Here is a 23,157-nt window from a genome sequence, read left to right as displayed (position 1 = left end):
TACCGACTTTCAACGTTGAAATATGGTTGAAAATAAGTCGGTCCGCCTTGGACTGGTTTACGACGTGACTTCAACTAAGTAGTTTCGGCCGGACTGTTTGACTACGTGTTTTCAACTGATCATCTTAGACAGGATAAGTCTGTTATACATGCTAAAATAACGGAGAAAAACAAACTACCAAACCATGGTCATTCTTATCTCAAATAAATGTAAAGAGTTTTACATATTCCATCAAGACGTTGAAGATCGACCTGTTTTCAACGTTGAGAAGTAATTAGACGTTGAATATTTACGTCTATTCAACGTCTAATAGACGACTTTTTGCTAGCTGGGCATTTATTCAAGAGTGCTAGTATACTTCTTTTAAACTAAAAATATGAAAGTATTTCATTCTACTTCTTATGTAGCTCTCAGAAATAAACTTAACATTACACTTAAGTATCCTTGATTGACAGAAAAGTCTAAGTATATTTGGACTATACTTGTACTCAGTCTTTTGATCGTTATATACTCAAGTATAATTACGTATTATAAGTATACTTGGCTAGTTGTGTTTAATCTTTTGATTGAGTAGCCTATTAAATAGCCTACTTTTTTCACATAGTTTTACATACAGTCTAATACACTTATATTGTTTGAGATAAATAAAAAATGAATATGTTCCTAATTCTGACAATGTGATTTTTTGTGTGTAGGCTAGTCCGCTGGTATATTAGTGTACATAGGAATTTACTTCAAATCTAATTCACTCTTTCCCGGCCACTGAATTAATTTTCCGGCTATCCATGTTTTCCCTATTTTATGGAACATCTCCTGAAAGAGAACAGAAACTCTGGATCAAAACACTGAGGTGAAGAAGAAGCAGAAACAAGTGATAGAAGAATGCTGACTCACGAGTAAGCTAGCGTGATCATCTAACATTAAACAGCAAATAAATCAAAACTGCTTAATGTTACTGAATGAAGAGGAAGAGGAAACGAGGCGTTGTTGGATTCAATCTACTCCATCTGTGTTTTGATCATCGCTCTGAATCCCATCTGGATAAAGTCTTTGACAAAAACAAGCTTTATGAAACACAGCCTTACTCAAATTCAAGTGTTGATAAAAAAGAAAGCATGAAGCTAGAATAAAAAGTGTTGTTTCTTTAAAGCAGAGGCTCTGTTCTTTATTTTGATATATTGCATGTTCAGATATTCATACAACAAATTATTCTGGGGGCCATTCGAATTTTGTGAAAATTATCAAAAATCTAGCGCAGTTAAAGTACAGTTAAAGGTTTATTTCAAGTATAAAAATGAATACCTAAATAGGAACATAGTAGTATACTTAAGATGCAAAATACTATATAAATAGTAAAGTATAAGTATGATGTTGAAAACTTTACTTGCAGTATAAAACTATTAAACTAGTAGTTTACTGAGAGTATTCATGGGTTTCATCAGGTCCCTTTCCACAGGTGTATTAATCAAGCACTATGCAGTCTGCATTCATAATCTAGGTGCTTGATTTTATACACCTGTGGAAAGGGACCTGATGAAACCCATGAATACTTCAAAGCGTACTTTCATAACATTAAATAAAAATTCCTACAAGAATTTAACTAGTAAACTAAAAACTTAAAAGCTTTCCTGTAGCTCAGTGGTAAGAGCATTGCGTTAACAACGCAAGGTTGTGGGTTCGATCCCAGGGGATTGCACATACCTATGTATAAATGTATAGGATAACGCAATGTAAGTCGCTTTGGATAAAAGCGTCTGCCAAATGCATAAATGTAAATGTAAACTATTAGTATAGCTGCTGAAATTCAGAATAAAGTTCTTCACCTTATTAGTTCAGGCTCTACAAGTTAACGATATCTCACGAATCTGTCAGATGGCAAATTCCCTCCAATTTAAAGGGGTGGTATAATGCCCTTTTCACAAGATGTAAAATAAGTCTCTGATGTCCCCAGAGTGTGTTTGAAGTTTTAGCTCAAAATATCCCACAGATATTTTTATATAGCATGTTAAAGTTGTCACTTTTTGAGGGTGAGCAAAAACACACCGTTTTTGTGCCTGTTCCTTTAAATGCAAATGAGCTGCTGCTCCCGGCACAGGGGGCGGAGCTTCAACAGCTTGTGTCCTTTTACCTCACACAGACATGCACTGAACATTTCAAAAACTTTTAGCCTTTTATGTTCAAACCGGAGTCAGACAATGATGGAGAGACTCAAGAAGAAGTGACAACATGTAGAAGCAACAGGACATTTCTGAATGGTTAGTTGGTGAATTTATGTAGCTTATGTGTAGTTATCTTCTAGTCATTGATTAGCATATTCTGTAATGATAATCTATAAATCGTGTTTGGGGGCGGGATTTATGTAAATTTTAGGGTTGGTGATGTCACTAACCCGGGAGGAAGCTTGTGTAGTCTCTACCAGCCGTTTGTTGTAGTCCTTAAAAATCAATTTCTGTAAAACAAATATCTGCCTTTGCTTTGAACTTTGAGCGTTGTAACTTTGCAGATGTTGTTTATGCTCAAACAGCAACATTACACACTAACTAAAGTTAGAAAAGTTAAATCATAATCAACCACCCCTTTAAGAAATGTATAATTGAGTGGACTAACCTGGATTTGTCTCATATTGTTAAAGTGTTGCTCTAGCTGGTGCCCCGTAACTTGGGAAGTAATAATCCGACACTTCAGTGAGTCACAGAGACCACACATGCCAGTGAGACATCCACCTACTGTGGAAAAGCCGAATCACTATTGCAAAGGACTCACTCCTGTAATCTGCTGTTGGAAAACAGATCATTTTAATATCCCATGATGACTCCCAGACTAGAACTCCTTCATTAGGGGTTTCAGGACTCCCGCCTTCCAATCCTCACAGGAAGAAGAGTAGAGTTCAGCTCTGAAGTCTTATTCACTGCTCTCTGACGTAATTTGTTTTCTTATTTTAAATATGGATATTTTTCTTACAAAAAACCCATCACTTCGCTACAGAAGGCCTTTATTAACCCACTGGAGTCGTATGGATTACAGTACTTTTATGATGGATGGATGCGCTTTTCAGAGCTTCAAAATCGGACACTTTTCAAAGCCATTACAAAGCTTGGATTTTAATATAACTCTGATTGTGTTCGTCTGAAAGAAGAAAGTCATACACACCTAGGATGGCTTGAGGGTGAATAAATCTTGGGATAATTTTCATTTTTGGGTGAACTATCCCTTTAACTCTTTCCCCACCAGCATTTTTAGAAAAAAAGTTGCCAGCCACCACCAGCAGTTTTGATCATTTTCACAAACGTTTCATGGCCCCCAGAATATTTTGTTGTATGAATATCTGAACCAAGCGTGCCGCACAAGCCCTGAAAAGTGAAGCCAAAGCGTCTCGATCGCCCCCCGGTGGCTGGTCCTAGTATAGGTCATAAGCCCCGCCTCCCTGTGTTATACAACGGGACTTGAGACCAACTAAACAATTTAATTACACTTCAAATATCTGTTTTCCGAAGGTGGTTTCTGTCACTTACTGTAGTTTTTATCACGCTGATGTAAATTCAAGTGTTTGTTTTTAAAATAAGTTTGTTTTTAGTTAGTTATTTGATGCTATAAAAACGGTGGTGTGACGTCATGATTGACAGCTGTGATTGACAGGTTCTCTGAGCGTAGTAGTCACTGAAGCACCAACAGACTTTTTTTCGGGATCTTCGGAGGACTGAGGAGATTGGAGCTTTAAATTTAATATCTAAATTTCTATAATTCATTATTTCACACCGAGAGTGAGGGGGCGGGGCCTTGATTTCACGGCTTTACTTCCTGCTCACGACTGCGCAGGTCTGGTCCCGAGATCGCTACTGCGCAGGTCTGGTGCCGAGATCGCTACTGCGCAGGTCTGGTCCCGAGATCGCTACTGCGCAGGTCTGGTGCTGAGATCGCTACTGCGCAGGTCTGGTGCTGAGATCGCTACTGCGCAGGTCTGGTGCTGAGATCGCTACTGCGCAGGTCTGGTCCCGAGATCGCTACTGCGCAGGTCTGGTGCTGAGATCGCTACTGCGCAGGTCTGGTGCTGAGATCGCTACTGCGCAGGTCTGGTCCCGAGATCGCTACTGCGCAGGTCTGGTCCCGAGATCGCTACTGCGCAGGTCTGGTCCCGAGATCGCTACTGCGCAGGTCTGGTCCCGAGATCGCTACTGCGCAGGTCTGGTGCCGAGATCGCTACTGCGCAGGTCTGGTCCCGAGATCGCTACTGCGCAGGTCTGGTGCCGAGATCGCTACTGCGCAGGTCTGGTCCCGAGATCGCTACTGCGCAGGTCTGGTCCCGAGATCGCTACTGCGCAGGTCTGGTGCCGAGATCGCTACTGCGCAGGTCTGGTGCCGAGATCGCTACTGCGCAGGTCTGGTCCCGAGATCGCTACTGCGCAGGTCTGGTCCCGAGATCGCTACTGCACAGACTCAAGGCCCAAGATGTCAGCGCCATATGGGGACACTGGCGGCTTCACTTCTCACCAATGGAAGAGAGCTAAGGGGCGTCATCCACATTTTTTTTACAGTCTATGATCTGAACATGATATATATATATATATAAAAGAAAGAACAGACCCTCTTGCTTTAAAAAAAATAAAAATAAAGTTTTATCCGAGCTTCATGCATTCTTTTCTTATCGACACTTGAATACGGGTAAGTTTCATAAAAAAAAGCAACATTTTGACCAAAAAGCTGAGAAAACTCGGAAAAAGCCTGACATTTCAGTCAATGGCGGGGAGTCAACATACAAGCTAAACAACTGTGTGTGAATACTCTAACAAAAGGGAATAAGCCTGCATTTAGGGCCCAAACACTGGCCTTGATAGCAGTATGTCCTGGGTTGCACCATCTGTCGTTCACAAAAACTGCTATTTCATCACCATTTTCTTACCACTCTCGCTTTCATGCACAATTTGAAATCCATTCACTGCAGTTGGGAGCATCGTCTCCCAGCCAAGCGTCAGTGAGACACATGAGATTATATTGTTTGTATTACCCACGGCCAATGGCCTGTGCCGAGAGCTTGTCCATTTACTGTGCTTTGACCATAATGATTGTAGGCCAGGTCTGATTTCTTGCATTCGTTCTGTAGCTCAGCAAATCCTCTGGAGGACACTGGACCAGAGTGTGCAAGAGGATCACATCGGCATTACCAGCCAAGCAACAACACAAACAACTCAGTACTAGTTTATATATTATTCATGTGTAATCCAAGCAATTTTTTTTGTATAAACTAGCAGTAATGCTTAATTTCGAGTCCACTTTAGACACTCTACAAACAATAAGTATCTTTGCAACTACATGTCAACTAGCCGTAGCTGTGAGTGAGAAAATATTTTTACTGATAACTGAATAAGTGTAACTTGTCTTCCTTTGTTTCGCCTCTCACCAGTTCCTTGTTCTTCTTAGTATTTGTTTTAATGAGCTTATGGACATCTATCAAAGATTTTATGCTCATCATATGTATTAACACTAGAACTGCCATGACGGTCATTTTGACCATTTTGAATTTTATATCTGCAATAACTTTGTTGAAAAATAAATAAAATCCTGCTGGTACCTGACTTTTCCTAAAAGTGTCTGTATTTTCATTTAAAATGTTTTTCATATAAATTACACATAAGGCAACACATTTTTTTTTACATATTTACCTATTTCGGCCATAGACTGTCAGATTGACCGCACTGAATTTCGCGGTATTATTATAGCCTACCAATATACACAACAATAAAATGTGGTAAAAAATACACAAAACATATTCCACAACAAATCATTTAAATGTAATGATATTCAGAACAGAACAAGAATGAAAAAATAACTATAAACAAGCCAAAATGAAATAGGCTACTTTAAAGCGACAGTGAAAGTAAGCGGCGTTGGGCTCACGTAACTCTCTAATTAGAATCAAAATGTTTCAACATTTGCGATGTATTTGGATGGTAAACTATTCTTTATTATAGGCTTTGTACTTCACTCACGTTCCAATATCGAAGGAGTGTGTGTGTGTGTGTGTGTGTGGAATATGCGTGTGTGTGTGTGTGTAAGGCGCGGGCACGATCGAACAGTGTAAACATGAAAACATAGGCTACTCCGTCATTTTTTCAGCACATAATTCAGCACATAATTCAAAAGTAATGAGATAACTTTATACATAAGTGCAATTTTGAACTTTTGATCATATGGGCTGCCACAGACTCTGAGCTGAATCAGAAGAAAATTAGCAAATATAATAAGTACACAAGTATCTATTCTAAGATAACACCAAATAATACAATTTGACAAAGTATCTTTTTTTTAAAATTTTTTATCAGCTTCTATTTCAATACCATTCCCATGATATAACATGACTCGTCCTGCAGCGTCCGACCCTATGTTGTAGTATTACTGTACCAGAGTGAGGCCAGTGGTGATGTGGTAAGATGTGTCGTACCTTACACACACATGGCGGCTGGCAGGGATCCTGGTTAACGCTGCCCTCACTACTGCATTCACATCGCTCACACACGGGGAATCCTGTGTATCCGAACGCACACCTGTCACACTTCTCACCTGCGTAGCCCTGCTTACAGATGCACGAGCCCACAGCCGAATCTGCCACACACAAGAGAACACAGCATTACTGCAACAGCTCCTGCTCAACACACACACACACACACACACACACACACACACACACACACACACACACACACACACATTCTTGTACATCTATCTTTATGAGGACATTCATTCACACAATGCAATCTCTAGCCGCTTACCTTAACCTTACCCATCACCACTAAGTGCCTAACCCGACCCCTGACCCTAAACCGACCCTTAACCTCATTATAACCTTATCCCTAAAACCAAGTCTTGACCCTCAAACAGGCCTTTAAAGGCTCTCAGAGAGTGTGGACCGGCCAACATGTCCTCTCTTTACTCTCTTTGTCCTCACTCCAATGGTCTAAACCTCAAACTCGTCCTCACAAAGATAGTTGTACAAGTACACACACACACACACACACACACACACACGGACACACAGCTCTTTAACTCAAACACACAAAAAACTAATCAGAAAGGGTCATCATACTAGTTGTTAGATATGGTTATCTTATTTTCTAATGATCCGTCTCTTTAAGTGCTGTTAGGTTTTTCTGTCAATACTATAAAAGTAAAATAATTTTGCTGGATTTTCCTAAAAAGCATGTAGAAAACAGTGGCGTTTTCAAGTCTAAACTGAGCTAAATAAGCAAAACAGATCATAGAAAATCCTCAAAGAGTGAAACATATCAGGCCAGAGAGTGATCGAGGGGAGTTAGTTGTGACCAGGATTTCCTCTAGTCTAGGGTAAATGGTCTTCACTTGAAATTATAAGAAATATACAATCTACAACTAACATAACTGTAAATATGACTTGGTAAAAATAAAAAGTAGTCCAGTGACACAGTCCTGAAGTGTAGTGGTCCTGCTACTGTGAGGGTAAGTTAAATCACTGTAGTGAAGCTCAATGATTTGCATTTTGAATATAAATATAAAAACAAAAATACATACAGTAGTAGGATGTACAAATAATACATTAACAATACATAAATAATGAATAGCATCTTAGAAACAATAACAACAACATACAGTATAACTATAAAACAGAAATTGTTAAATATTCAGAATATTTGTTGTGAAACAATTTGCCAAATGTTGTTTCTCCTCTTTTTGAAACATAAATACAACTTTTATTTTTATTTTTATTCTAAACAGAAATGCAAGAAATGAAATGAAAGTCCAGTTTGTTTACTGGACTGAACAAACAAAGGTGTTTTTATGCAAATTCCAACAAAACCAAACTATCATTATTCAGACCTCGTTTACACCTGTATTTAGTGCTGACAACTTGTGATTGGATCCCCAAAAGCACTGAATATGTGTAAACAGGGCTGCTGACACGTGTGTGTTGTGTTGTGTTGTGTTGTGTTGTGTTGTGTTGTGTTGTGTTGTGTTGAGTTGTGTTGAGTTGAGTTGTGTTGTGTCGTACCTGTGGTGGCCTGACCCTCATCTGCAACACATGCGGAGTGAAGTGAACCTCTCAGGTCACATGAGCAGGGTCTGCAGGGCCAGCGCTCGTCTGGACTCACCTGTGGAAATATGAGAACAAACACCTGCCTTCAAACTGATGCTGACCAATGGCGACTCAAGTTTAGTCTAATGTAAGACCTCATTCAAAGAGAGACATTCGGACTATCTTCAGTGCAAGGCAGCGCAAGTGTTTGAAAGTCCTGTGTGTTTGAATAGTCCAACACAGAACTGTACGAACATTTTCTAAAAGTATGGAAAACAGTAGTTGCTGCGACACCAAAGACAATATTACACTCTTAAAGATGCTGGGTTGTTTCAACCCTTGCTTGGGTCAAATATGGACAAACCCAACCATTGGGTTTAAAAATTGATTTTACAAATTTAAACCAGCGTTTGGGTTTGTCCATTAGGGGTGTAACGGTACACAAACATGACGGTTCGGTACGTTCCTCGGTATTGAAGTCACGGTTCGGTACAGCAGGCTGGGTACCGAGTTCGATACTTTTTAGGTACCGACCGAATTGCCTCGATACTATCGAGTATCGAAAAATGACTTTTTTTTCGGTACCAGATTTCGATACCTAAGGGGTTAACTCGTCAACGTCAGTGCTCAAACAAATACATATGAAATGCACAACGACACGTCTAAAGTCGCTCACGCACATACACGCAAACTCTACACACACGAGACGCGCGGAACTCTGCGCACATACTCGTATGAGACTCGCGCGCGCACACAAACTGTCCACGCACACATTCTCATATGAGACGCGAGCACACACACACACAAACTCGCGCACATACTCAGTGAGACGCGAGCACACACACTCACAATACCTTAAAGATGTGGAAAAGCCGATCAAAAGTGTGGCTACATTTCTCCATTCTCGATGCCAAGCGTGCGATGCAGTATTTGCGGTAAAATAATTGCTGCAAAGACGGTACCGCGACAGATGATGAAGCCCTTGACAGTGCACGGAGTAAACATAAGAGCAGAAAGTTGCTCCGTCTTCGACTGGTAACTGAAGAGATACCTGTTGATCACTCTGACAGTGTTTATGTAAGGAATAATTGACGACAGGCCGTTGAATTATTAGAAAAATAATGCACACCCGAGGTGGTAATGCGGTCACGACGCGAAGCGGAGTGGCCGTTACACCTCGGGTGTGCATTATTTTTCTAATAATTCAACGGCCTGAAGTCAATTATTCCGCTTATACTACAGTTACCACACCTCGAAACATTGTTCAGATTATGTATTTCAAGACGTTTGTAAAGTTTTTGTCATTAAAACGCTCTTGTATGTAGGACTAATTTCTTACGCATCTAATCCCATGCCTCCGTTGCTAATTCCAAAACGTCATTTCAGAGTTAGTAACGGAGGTTTGAGCCACTAATGCTGGGGACACACGACTAGCTGACACATTCTCTGACTGTTTTCATCGACTGCAGCAGATTTTAAACACCGACTTTGAACAGACTGAACGCGCTGAACACGCGTTTGGGCATGATCAGTCATATAAGTATCAAATTACATTCATAACCGGCCTTAAAGTGTGTTCCCGGCTTTATGCAGTTATTAATGCAGTTATTAGAGAGAGATGTTGCAATAATGAGACAGAAAAGCATGTGCGTCAATATTATTATTTATTAATTAATTCAATTCGTTTTAATGAATTCGTTAATTCTTTTTTTCTTTCTATTATTGACAGATGACAGTAGACTAGCCAAATAAATGAAACCCAAAGCCCTTTTAACAAGTAGGCCTATCAATAATTATTTATTTGTTAAATTATCTGCAATAAAAATCCGTGCTGCAGGACTATCCATTTATTTAGCCTATATTCAGTTTAATTTTCTATTGATTATAGATAGGACTTTATAGTTTATTTATTCAAATTAAACTGCATGTTTCTATTGATTGTGAAGCTAGACATTGAAAATTGCAGATCAAGCGCATGGGGCGAAATGCTTTTTCTTGTTATGATTTGTATCCGATTTTCCGTTATTACAGTTGACTACGCGAAGTGATATGGAACTGTAATGCGGTCAAGACCTGCCTGGAACTACTTTAGCCGTGCGTTTCCCTGAAAATAATGCACACCTTAGAACGTTCGTCAACCAATCAGATTCAAGCATTCAACGGCCCTGTAGTATAAATTGCAATAATGACCTACTGAATGTACACTGCCGTTCAAAAATGTGTTGGTCAGATTTTTTTTTTTCAGTAAGGATGCATTAAAGTTATCAAAAATGACCTTAAAACATGTGGAATGTTACTAAAGATTTCTGTTTCAAATAAATGCTGTTCTTTTGAATTTTTTTATTCATCAAAGAATCATGAAAAAATGTATCATAGTTTCCAAAAACTGTTTTCATATTTCTGTGTGACACTGAAGTAATGATTTTGAAAATTCAGCTTTGACAACACAGGAATAAATTACATTTTGAAATATATTCAAATACTATTTTAAATTGTAATACTATTCCACAAACAAATTCAGGTTTGGTGAGCATGAGCTCTTTATAAAAAAATATTTTGTTCCTTTGTGCTTTTTTTTGTTCCTTTCTGGACTGACTAAGGAGCATGAGTCAAACTGAAAAAATAAAACCAAAGTTTTTCTGAGGTAATGTGTTATGTAATCTTGTTAAAATGGATTTCATAAAATTGGTATCGAAAAAAGTATCGTTCAGGAACCGGTATCGAAATCAAGGTATCGGTATTGGTATCGAAATTTTTTGAACGATACCCAGCCCTAGGGGGGAGAAAACTAAACACAAAATTGCTTCTTTTTTTAATAAAACAGTTTTTTTGTTTTTTTTTTGCAAATGTGTAGATGTGTTTAAATAAATTGTATTATAATTAGATATCTTAGCTACTGCTGTTAACTATTTATGGAGCTTTTAATTACACAGTACTAAAGGTTACGATTAACAACAGAGCCCAAATTATTCAATTCAGTTGCGATTTATGTTTAGATATAATATTCAATACTCAAAAAGAAAGAAAGAAAAAAAGAAGCACGTAGCGTTACTGTAAATTGCACAAAAGGCGGGTTTTGCATTAACTTCTAAATCTAATTATAAAGTTAATTTTCTATAATATAATCAGTCGCTTTCATAACTTGTTTTCATGACCAGTTTAAACATAACGTTACATTAAATAATCAAGACATTTGTAGCAGGTTAAGTTAAATATAATGTGCTTCTCTCTAGTGTTCATTTCTCTAACCTGCTGTCCACACTAAATGCCTCAGGTGAATGTAATGCTATGTGAGATATTAATCTCAAACTGTTTTATTGCTATATTTCCGCAGTTGAAACAAAGGTCAAGAGATGTAAACATATCAAGTGATCGTCTCTTCTTCTGCTTTTACTGGCAGCAAACAGCGTTGCATTGCCACGTGTGCCCCCTTCTGGATTGGAGTGTGGATCGCCTGTGACTGAATGTGTTCGTCACACCCCTATTGTCCATATTTAACCCAAACATGGAAACAATACAGCATTTTTTAATGTGTAGGAATAAAAAACGTCATCCATAGTGTAGGAAAGCTCAACATAGTTAGAAACACAAATTAACGAGGTGGGGCTTAGCACACGGTCAATTTCACATTGTTTTCCCCCTGAAAAGGTTGCTTTCAGAAGTAGCATATGAACAATAAGGACCAAACAATCTCTGAGACAAGAACAAGAGAAAACTCACCCCACTTGGTCTGTAGTATCCATCTACGCATGATTGACAGTTAATTCCTCCTGTGTTGTCAGAGCAACCAAGGCAGACTCCGCCCCCCTCGTACGCTCCATTACTGTTCAAACTCAGCTTAGCATCGGCCACAGTCTGGTTGTAATAGCACTCCTCTGATTTACCGTGGCAGTTACACTCTGGCAAATAAACACATCACATTATGATACAACATAAGAAAAGCAGTACAGTTTAACAACCTGCTCTTCCTGACAAATGAATATACAGCTAAAATACTGCAATACCACATGAGGAAGAGTTGAATGTTGGTACCATGTGTGCTAATATGCACCAACAGCACCACTGCAAGAATAAGAAATGAGAAGCTAATACAGAGTAACTTTTCCACCACAATATTTCAAGTTATTTTGCTTGAATTGACGTTTACTCATTTAGCAGACACATATGCAAAGCAACTTCCAGTCAATGTATGGGAAGAATCCCATTAAAAGAAATGTCTCAATATAATAAGAAATGTGTTAATGAAAGGTTGTGTACTGAAGTAATCACACACATGCTGATAAATCAGGACATTGAGAAGTGTCCCTCTAATGCATGAAACTTCCTTCTTACACCATACATTCAGAATCTGCCATTTCTAGTCCAGAAGAGATGTCCAAATCTCTCAATAATTCAAAAATATCCTGTGAAAACTAGCAGCAATTTGGGCCATTTGGGCCAATTTGGGACTTCTGAGAAGTTACTGGAGTAACAAGAAGTTTGAGTGATATTGCTTTAATATGTTCAATTGAGTAACTTACATATTAGACACAATGTTGCTGATTAATTTGTCCATTTCTAAAAATGATGCCAAACTCAGACACAGCCACATTGACAACACACAGTAGCAGTGTTGTGTTCCTGAATGTTTTTTATCAAATCGGTTGAGTGAATGATTCAATGACTTCACCGTGTCTCTTGAAAAAGACTGTTGCATAATTGTAATTACTATGCATTAACTTTTACATAGTGTGACTATGATGTGAATATGAGGCAATATAACATGAACTGATGTTCCTCATGTTTATAGAACACACCTAAAGTAAGACATAAATGATCAGTAATCCAGCATGCTCAGTTCAGCGGGACATGGTTGAGGCCTCTTACTTTCACAGACGTGGCGCGTGAGGAAGGTTCCCGCCATCCAGGGTTTCTGGTTGTAACCAGGGCAACAGCGGTCACAGCTCTCCCCACACGTGTTGTGTTCACACTCACAGCTAAATTTCTGACATTGAAATCAAACAGTCAATCAAACCAACTCTGTGCCATTCAGAAGGCATTGAGATGCCTCCCCAGTTAAAACTCAACTTTAATTGGGAGTTACACTGCGTATTTCCAAAAACAGATGGCCAGTGTTTAAAATGATACCTACTGAAGCATTTATTCATTTAATCTATATTTGTCAAACTTGTTCATTTTGATAAAGTCATCTGAAAATGTGCTAGATATTTTGTGGCGCTGTAAAGAAAAAAACTAAACCTTTATTGACGTTTTGACGATAATGAAGTTAGAAGACAAATATGATGACACACACCACAAAATACAACATTATGTTCATGTCAGGCACAAAAGCAACTATCTAGTTATTGCATTTGTTTTAAACTGCTGTGAATGCATGCTTCATAAAGGCCAAAGGTGATTCGTTTCTAATTAACAACTTAATTAGAACCTAATTAAAAATGCACACAGGAATTTTAGGATAATAATTCTTTAGCTTTAGATGACAAACCTTTGTGTCTGTGTTGAGAGGGCAGGCCTTAGCGTGACCATAACAGATGCACATGCCTCCTACTGATATATCCTTAATGGAGTAGTAATACTGGAAAACAAAAGCATCACAGTCATATCTGAACTCAAACTCGACAGTAACACAAACAGAAATTACTACATCCCAGTTTACCAGCTCTCTGGATCGTAAAAGAAGATGTACACATGTATACAGAAGCAGAGCACTTTTGCAGATGGTTTCATTTCCGTTATGCTTGGCAAACCTTCTGCAGATGTACTGTATATGACCTGGTCTGGACTGAGAAGTTCTGATGAAGAATCGTTCAAGCAAAGTGACTATGGGCCCTATTTTAACGATCTGAAATGCAAGTATCAAACGCGAAACGCCAGTAACTTTGTGGGCGGATCTCGGGCGCTGTTGCTATTATACCGGCGGGATAAATGACTCTTGTGCCCGACGCAAATCTAAAATGTGTTGGTCTGAAGTAGCTTCATTACTCATAGGTGTGGTTTGGGCGTAACGTGAAATAAACCAATCAGAGCGTCATCTCACATTCCCTTTAAGAGCAGGCGCGCTTGTTCCATGGCGGATTGCTATTATACCGGCGGGATAAATGACTCTTGCGCCCTCTTAGCATGTTTGAGCTTCCTCAAGAACCAATGAGGTTTGCTCTCACTCGTCAAGCAAGTACGGGTGAGCTTTTGATTATGTTTGCTAATCAATGTTTAAGGGCCGGATTTACTAAACAGGGCAATTTAGCGTGAGAGCAATCCCATGAAAACACAGATGGGAGTGGAAAGTTCAGCTCGTGATCTACTGACAATGTGCAATTTTAAGAACACAGACGCAGCCGGATCATTTCCATAATGACCAACACAATCTACCAGTTAGTGTCTGGTTTAAGAGGTGCTTTTTATGGGTGGTAAATAATGGCACAAACACCTGTAAATTGACGAGTGCAAACCTTAGTAAATCCCCTTGCGAGATTCATTTAAATACTCTGCTCCCATAAAGTTTGCGTCTGAAACTCCTTCAAATGCATATGCAATAAGATCAGCCGCAAAAATAACCCTGTTCATGCCTTTTCAGCGCTAATTTTTCACTGCGTGTCTTTAGTAAACCCTGACAGTAGTTTTTTACCGCTTTTAAGCTTGGGTTTACGCTAATGCAAGCTGTTAGTAAATCTGACCCTAAATGTGAATAAAAGCCTAAATTCAGTCTGTTCATCATATAAAGCGATCAAGTCACTTCAGAAAAGTTGGACTAAACAATTCATTAGGATTAGTTTTATAAGCTCTTTTGAGGCATAAAGTGGTAGTTGTGTGGACTGTCAAGGGAGGGACAGAAATCTCTCAGATTTGATCAAAAATACATTCATTTGTGCTTTGAAGATTAACGAATTTCTTACGGGTTTGGAACAACATGAGGGAGAGCAATTGATGACATTTTTTTCATTTTGGGTGAGCTAACCTCGCACTACACTTTACACATACAGGAATGACACACATCACCTTCAAATTATCCTTTAAATTAGCCATCTTATGCCTCCCAGACTACAAAAAGACTCTTTGAATGAAATAATTTGGGTACATTTATCCAAATTGCTCAATGCACGTGAGAAACATAATCCTGCGTTTCATAACGCAACTCTTCTTTGATGGAAACGGGTCAATCAGCGAGTTAATGAGTTTGTAGGAGGAAGTGGGCGGGTGGAGGCGTGTGATATGGCGTCTTTGAGGGAAAGAGCGGGCCGATTTGTTAATTACTGTGTGATTTTAATTAAAACCCATCTGTCTGAGGAGGAGAGGCTCGTAATGGATGAGACGGCCCGGGCAGCATTAGCTTCAACCATCCACACACACACAGATGGCGTATGAATGGCACAGTGCGACGACAAACACACGTGTGGCACATTCTCTCTGGTGTCAAAGCATTGCACTAGTCCCTATAGCTCCAGCGGAGAAACACACACACACACACACACCCGTCTGCTGACGATGAGGTCGATGTCTCTGGGGTCATTGACGGCGAGGGTCATGAGGTCAGCGTTTAGGGTGCGAATCCTCTGGAACTGCAGGCGGATGTAGCGTGCCGAGGTGAAGTTGAGCAACATGGGCGATGGATCATCCGCACTGGGACGCCCGTTTATCAGTGAGGTGTGAATCTGAAAGAAAACAAGCATTCATTTATGAGTGAGTCCTTGAATCATTTTCTCAACTGTGGTAGTGCAACAGTTAATCCTGTTTCTTTGTTGGTGGGGATAAAAATAGACAACAACACTATTGGTACAGATACATATATTGAAATATACAGTTTATTCATACAGTCGTGCTCAGAATTAATCATTCCCCTGGTAAATATGATCAAAAATGGCTGTAAAAAATAAATCTGCATCAATAATTGTGGCCAACGTGTTTTGGAGAAAAACATTTATTTCTTAATGTGATTTCCCCCCCACTTTCAATTCTTTTACTTAAATGAAAGGTTCGATTTTTGCCAATTTTTTTAACGAATTATCAAAAGGATAAACGATTCAGATTTATTTTTTACAGCCATTTTTGATCATATTTACCAGGGGTATGATTAATTCTGAGCACAACTGTATGTGTGTGTAATGTATATATGATGTGAGATTATATGAGACTATTTTAAGATCATTTAGCCTTTTCTAATCAGGTCCAGTGTGTGTGTTCATATTGCACGTGTCACAAATTTCACCAAATTTTGTAGCTTTCTGAAAAAGTAAAAATTTTCTAAATGTAGAATGACCAAAGACCATCAGAGGGTTCACACAACACAAACCAATAAACACAATAATTAATGCAATCTATTGACAACCATAGTGTTGTTGCCAATGCAGCTCAAGGATGTGATGTAATGTGTGTGTGTGTGTGTGTGTGTGTGTGTGTGTGTGTGTGTGTGTGTGTGTGTGTGTGTGTGTGTGTGTGTGTAGTACTGGGCTGTTTTTCTTGGGTTAATGATGTGTGCTAATTAGTGCTGTGTGAGTTTATGATGTCTGTTTTTAAAGAAGATAGAGCGACATTTGAGCCCAGGCTTGATCTCCTCACCCACCTCCCTCATTAGTATGGTACACGCATACACACACACACACACACACACACACACACACACACACACACACACACACACACACACACACACACACACACACACACACACACACACACACACACACACACACACACACACACACACACACACACACACACACACACACACACACATATGCAATACAGTTCAATATAGTCCTATGATCTGACAGCTGTAAATCTGACTTTCAGAAAACACACACACACACACACACACACACACACACACACACACACACACACACACACATTAAAACTGCTGCTGTAGGAGAACTTCCATCTCATCTATCATGTGGGTGTTCATGTCAGCCTGTTAGCTGTTGGACGAGCTAGCTAAAGTTAGCAGCTGTATTAATGCAATTCTACACGTTTTTGGTTTTGTATGTAAATTTGCTCTGATATCTGTTTAAATGAGTGTATGTGTTATTATTGTGTTACACACATTAATTTAAACAGATATCAGAGCAAATATTTTATACAAAACCAAAAACGTGTAGAAATATGCATGTTTGCGTTTGTGTGGGCTCTGAATGAGAGGGACACAGGAGTGTGTGTGTGTGTGTGTGTGTGTGTGTGTGTGTGTGTGTGTGTGTGTGTGTGATTATATTTTTCTCTTGTCTATTTTCTCTAATTAAGAATTACAACTAACGAGGTAACTTAAGATGCAGTCGAGCGAGACTCTGTGAGGTTTTCTGTCGCATACATTGAAATGCATTTAAAGAGAAAGTTTGCCCAAAAAGCACAACTCTGCCATCATTCTCTCTCAAACAATAACAATAAACAATAAACAATACTCTTAAACAATTTGCTTTTAAAATGTGAAACTTATTGGATTTCTACTTTGTACACAGTATCACCTAATGGTCTTAATGGAGAGTTTAACATTCATACTTTTCTTGAATGATTTATAATGGCTGTAATCATTCTTATGTGATATTTTGTTTGGATTGCCATCATTTTTTGCATTGAGGTGTTTGTTATTTGAACTGGGTATTTCTGTAGTTACGCTGATGTTTTCTCTTTCAGTTTAGTTGAGTTGCTTGGTTTTTGCTCTATTGTTGACATCATTATGGCACTACATGTGTATATATTGGCCACGTTCACACTGCAAAGTTTCAGGAGTGACAGCCGCATTTAAATACGTCATTGAATTATCATTCCACCAATCCCATGATGATTGACACCATGGTAACCATAGCAACATTCTGCCGTCTCATGTGTTTGGTCTCCGCTCTTCTGACTAAAGTAGTATTTCAGCGACAAAAGACTCTTGCCATGTCCATTTATTATAAGCGTTTTGGTGGTGGTTGTTTCAGTATTATTGATTCGACTGCACTATTAGATGAGAACTGAGCTGAGCTGGATGATGACATCACTGTTTTCTGCAGAACTGCTTCGTGGATGAAATGAACTCATTTAATAATTGATGATCTTTACAATGGAAATGAATCAACACTGAATTGACAGCTGAACAATGACACTACTGTCTTTTAGAGCTGCTGTACAGCCGAAATGAAGGGTTTGCATCATTGAATCATTCTCCTGTTATCGCTGTAAAGCTGCTTTGAAACAATCTGTACTGTATAAAGTGCTTTATAAATAAAGGTGACTTGACTTGTTTAAAGGAACACTCCTACTTTTTGGGACTTTATCTTATTCACCGTATCCCCCAGAGTTAGATAAGTCCATACACACCCTTCTCATCTCCGTGCGTGCCGTAACTCTGTCTGACGCACCCACCGCTAGCCTAGCTTAGCACAAAGACTGGAGGTAAATGGCTCCAGCTAGCATACTGCTCCCAATAAGTGACAAAATAACGGCAACATTTTCCTATTTACATGTTGTGAGTTGTATAGTCACAGCGTGTACAAATAACAAGGTCACATGAGACACAGCCATCTTAACCGTATACATACTGGGAACTATATTCTCAGAAGGCGAAGCACTGCTACTTCTGCGGAGTGATTTACTCCAACTCTGAGTGAACTCTCTGCTCCTCACCACAGGGCTTCTCAAGTGCTGCGAGCAAATCACTCCGCAGAAGTAGCAGTGCTTCGCCTTCTGAGAATATAGTATGTAAGGGTGTGTATGGACTTATCTAACTCTGGGGGATACGGTGAATAAGCTAAAGTCCCAAAAAGTCGGCGTGTTCCTTTAAGCTTCGCTCAAGCAGTGATCAGGTTTATGAAGTTATTAAAGTGAGCAGGTGCAGGTCACGATATTTCCGTCTTATTTTTAGCATAAAGGATTTACATTTATTTCGTTTGTTCTTGTTGGCTGATATGCTTGTAAGATCTGGCAACACGAATGAGTCTGGGCTTGTCCCGCTTTCCCTGTGATTTCTTGCTGCGCACATACAGACGAGAGATCCGTCTCTGATCCAGCTGGACTGCCCATGATCTCCACCAGAGGGCGCTCCTTCCATCTGCTTTATCTCACCATAAACTACATTTCCCATAACCCATTGCATGGACTAATCATGTTCTGATTACTTCCACCTGTGTGTTATTATCTCGTTACTCTTGCCTATTGAAGCCCTGTGTATTCACTCTTACTTTCCAAAGTCTTATATGTTGTTACACTGCATTTCTGAGTGTTATCCTGGTTTCCTCTCTTGTTTTTAGTTTTTTGTGATTCTCTGCCCTTTTATTGGATTACCCTTTTGCCAGTGTTTTCTGCCCATCTCTCATATCTCTCGTTGTGCGTCGGTTTCTGTACTTCGGTTCAGTACACACTGCAGAATTTTTGTTAATGCGGTTGCCACTGCCGTAAATGACTGAAACTTGTGTGTAAAGAACAGTATTAAAGACCCACTGAAGTGCCCTGGAACGCGCAGCTTTGTTTAATGCGTTGACGTAATTCCACTGAAACAGGAAGTGAAGGCGGGACATATCAAATGGCTCCTCCCCCTTTTCAAATAGCCAATAGCCCTCACAGACTGCGAGTCATACTTGACAGCGACATGGAAGTGAATCCGAGCGCTGATGATACGTTGAATTCAATAGTAGAGGAGTGAATAAATTATAGACATTTCATTCTTAACCAACGAAAAACGGAATAAAACTCGAGCGTTTGAGCAACCGAACACACACTCCAACACATATTGCTCTGTGACGTGTCAACGGTTGCTTTGTCCAGGTGGTGTTTATAGCAGAGGGGGCGGAGCTTTAGGTTCTAGAGAACATTTGATTGGACAGAAGATGTGATGAGAAGCGGTGATGTCATAAAAATCCCTGATCCATTTTAGCGGAAGTGAGAGACTGTAAGTTTTGAACGCTTATATCTCCTAAATGTGAATTGTGTCATTGTTTTGGAACACACCAGCTTATTCATAACCTTAAGGCTAATATATTCTTACTAAAAGCTAAAAAAAAAAAAAATTTGAGGGGGCCTTTAAGCACTTTGAGCTTTCTGCCTGCTGGATGTGAGCTCTTTTTGTCTAATTCATAGTAAAATGGGAATGGAAATTTAAATGATGAAACCTCGATTAACATAATAATGAATTTAAAGAATAAAAGTCAAATTATAAAGCAGTACAGGATATGACCCCTTCAGAAGTCAATCATGGCATTAAAAGCTTCTTATTACGCCACTTAAGTTCCTTGACCCTTGAGTCCAGGTGTTCCTCACCTCGCCGTTCTCCAGAGGATGGATCTTAGAGTAGAAGGAGGTGCAGATGACCTCCTCATCGTGTGTGTAGGACGGCGGGCCTGTTTTGGGGTTGATGTTGAAGCGTGTGATGCACTCGGTGTCTGTTATAGCGTAATACTGCCACGGCATGAAGGTTTCACCATCCAGAGAACGTTCCAGAATCCAGTTTCCAGGCCGAGGCGAGTTTGCAGCCTTCAGAATCACGTAAGCGATCTGGAAAACCTGTGTGTGAGAGGAGAACGTGGAACTGAACATTAATGGTCTCGCAAACATGTAGCCTACACACAGAATCTGAATCCTTTTCAACATTGATAATAATAAGAAATGTTTCTAATAATTACCGTCAAACACAAAACACCATTACACAAATATTACTATTAGTCCAGTCATTTTATGAAAAAAAGGTTGAACAAATTGCAACAGAAGCAAACTCAACTGATTCTGTATCCTCAATATGTCCTGAGTAAGGAAAAAAAGCCCTGAAGAATCCCAGTTTCGGGAAAGAAGTTTCGAAAAAGACCCAAATATTGTCTATTCATTCTTTTTCTTACGTGAATAGGGTAAAAATTTTAAGCTTTAGATATCACCATGAAAATTACTGAGTTGATTACTTACATCAAGACAAACAAAAAATGTATTACAAGTTTTATGAAATTGTTTGTTAACATGGACAAACGGTGCATAATCTAATTACGTATGTGCTAATTTGCATAAATCCCACAATAGATCTAATCATTGGGTATAGCCGGGTGAACATGTCTTGTTGAATCTTGTTGACAAATAACAGTAAAATACGTAATGTTAAGGTCTGAATGGAGCCCATTTAGGCTACCCATGAGCATTAATACATAGAGGCAGGAAGAAGTACTTTAGAAACCAGCCTTGAATTAAGGTTGACCCCCATTTTGGCTTAAAATGACTGGACTATATGATATGTGATAAAGCTGGCAACAGACTCATAATGGATGAACTTCTAACAGGAGAACAGAAATGAAAGAGAAGATCTGAGAAAGAAATGAAAACTTGATTCCCATGATTTCACAGTCTTTTATTCAGCAGCAAAAGACTCAAGGCACATATGCACACACACACACACACACACACACACACACGCACGGTGTGACACGTAAAACACAGTCCCTGACAGGTTCTCGGCGGCCTTCAGAAAGCTTCAGGGCGCAGTGACATTTCAGCTTACCTGAAGAGCTGACCTGAATAAAAAGAAAACATGAGAAATGGGGGGAAGAGAAGCTAGGCTGAAGTCTCTATTCATTTCTGTTACCTTTTTAGCTAACACTGCCCCCTGAGACACACACACACGCTTTCATCTCCAGCAGATAACAGGCTTATGTTACGTCTCTCACAGTGAAGCTCTGGACGCTGGTTCACGCAGCACAATGCTGTTTTGTGTGTTGTGTTCAGAGAGAGGTGAGGCAGGAGCGAATCAAGGACGTCTGAACAGCACAATCATCTGACTCAACTAAAGACACAGGGAACTGAAGGCCACACAGGTAACACGTGTGTGTGTGTGTGTGTGTGTGTGTGTGTGTGTGTGTGTGTACACTTTATACACACTGTAACTCAACAAACACTAACATACACATGTGACCCTGGACCACAAAACCAGTCACATGGGTCAATTTTCTGAAACTGAGATTTATTCATCATCTGAAAGCTGAATAAATAAGCTTCTCATTGATGTTTGATTTGTTAGGATATGAAAATATTTGGTGGAGATACAACTATATGAAAATCTGGAATCTGATGGTGCAAAAAAATCGAAACATTGAGAAAATTGCCTTTAAAGTTCGCGATTTTACTGCATTCACTCACAAAAATAAATGTTTTATATATTAGCGGTAGGAAATTTACAAAATATCGGTAACACTTTATAATAACTGCACGCTATTAATCATTAGTTAAGCATTAGTAAACAGTTAATTCGTCATTTATAAAGCATTAATAGACATTAATAAGCAGTTTATAAATACAGCTATAAATGATTTATTCTTGATTTATAAGCATATCTATAATGTGTTTAATAATTGTATTTTCATACTTTATTAATGATCAATTTATCATTTTCTAAATGAAGTATTGCATTATTTACAAACCGGTTATTTAGGAGTTGTCAGTGGTTCATAAGATCACTTAGAAAGTGTAAGTAAATGATTAATAAACTGTTTAAATACATATTATTATTTAGAAATATAGTAATAGTTATGAAATGTTTTATTAACATGTATTTCTACTGTAATTTCTATGGTAATTCAAGGAGATTAAATCTCCTTTATAAATGCTTTACAAGTCATAACTAGTCCTCACTTTAGATGAGCTCACACACATAGTGAACTGACCACTACTAAACGCTTTATAACTCCTGAATCTACTACATTTACTCACACTAAAGTGATCTTATTAATCAATGACAACACCTAGTTTGTAAATAATGGTAAATAATGTAACTGGTTTGTAATAATGCTACACTTCATTTAGAAATGATAAATTGATTATTAATAAAGTATGAAAGTACAATTATTAAACACATTATAGATATGCTTATAAATCAAGAATAAAGCATTTATAGCTGTATTTATAAACTGCTTATTAATGTCTATTAATGCTTTATAAACGATGAATTAACTGTTTAGTAATGCTTAACTAATGATTAATAGCGTGCAGTTATTATAAAGTGTTACCCAAAATTTCTTCATGGAACATGATCTTTACTTAATATCCTAATGATTTTTGGCATAAATGAAAAATCGATCATTTTGACCCATGCAATGTATTGTTGGCTATCGCCACAGATATACCAGTGCGACTCGTGACTGGTTTTGTGGTCCAGGGCCACATATTCTGAATGG

General features: G+C 38.8%; 1 protein-coding gene across 8 annotated transcripts in view; it reads right to left on the bottom strand.

Moving 5' to 3' along the window:
- The window catches only part of lama2 (laminin, alpha 2), a 253,413-nt gene that overhangs the window by 165,665 nt on the left and 64,591 nt on the right, over positions 1 to 23,157 (bottom strand). For all 8 annotated transcript variants that reach the window (XM_082147801.1, XM_082147798.1, XM_082147796.1 and 5 more), the window contains exons 4-10: positions 20,270 to 20,512; positions 15,514 to 15,693; positions 13,530 to 13,619; positions 12,908 to 13,025; positions 11,762 to 11,940; positions 8,018 to 8,117; positions 6,437 to 6,597 (exon numbers count right to left, since the gene is read on the bottom strand). In XM_082147801.1, coding sequence (XP_082003927.1) covers positions 6,437 to 6,597; positions 8,018 to 8,117; positions 11,762 to 11,940; positions 12,908 to 13,025; positions 13,530 to 13,619; positions 15,514 to 15,693; positions 20,270 to 20,512 — 1,071 coding nt within the window. The remainder of the gene's footprint in view (positions 1 to 6,436; positions 6,598 to 8,017; positions 8,118 to 11,761; positions 11,941 to 12,907; positions 13,026 to 13,529; positions 13,620 to 15,513; positions 15,694 to 20,269; positions 20,513 to 23,157) is intronic.

Source organism: Leuciscus leuciscus (assembly GCF_965113295.1).
Source record: "Leuciscus leuciscus genome assembly, chromosome: 19".
NCBI classification, from domain to species: domain Eukaryota; kingdom Metazoa; phylum Chordata; class Actinopteri; order Cypriniformes; family Leuciscidae; genus Leuciscus; species Leuciscus leuciscus.
This window is presented reverse-complemented; position numbering and strand designations above follow the sequence as displayed.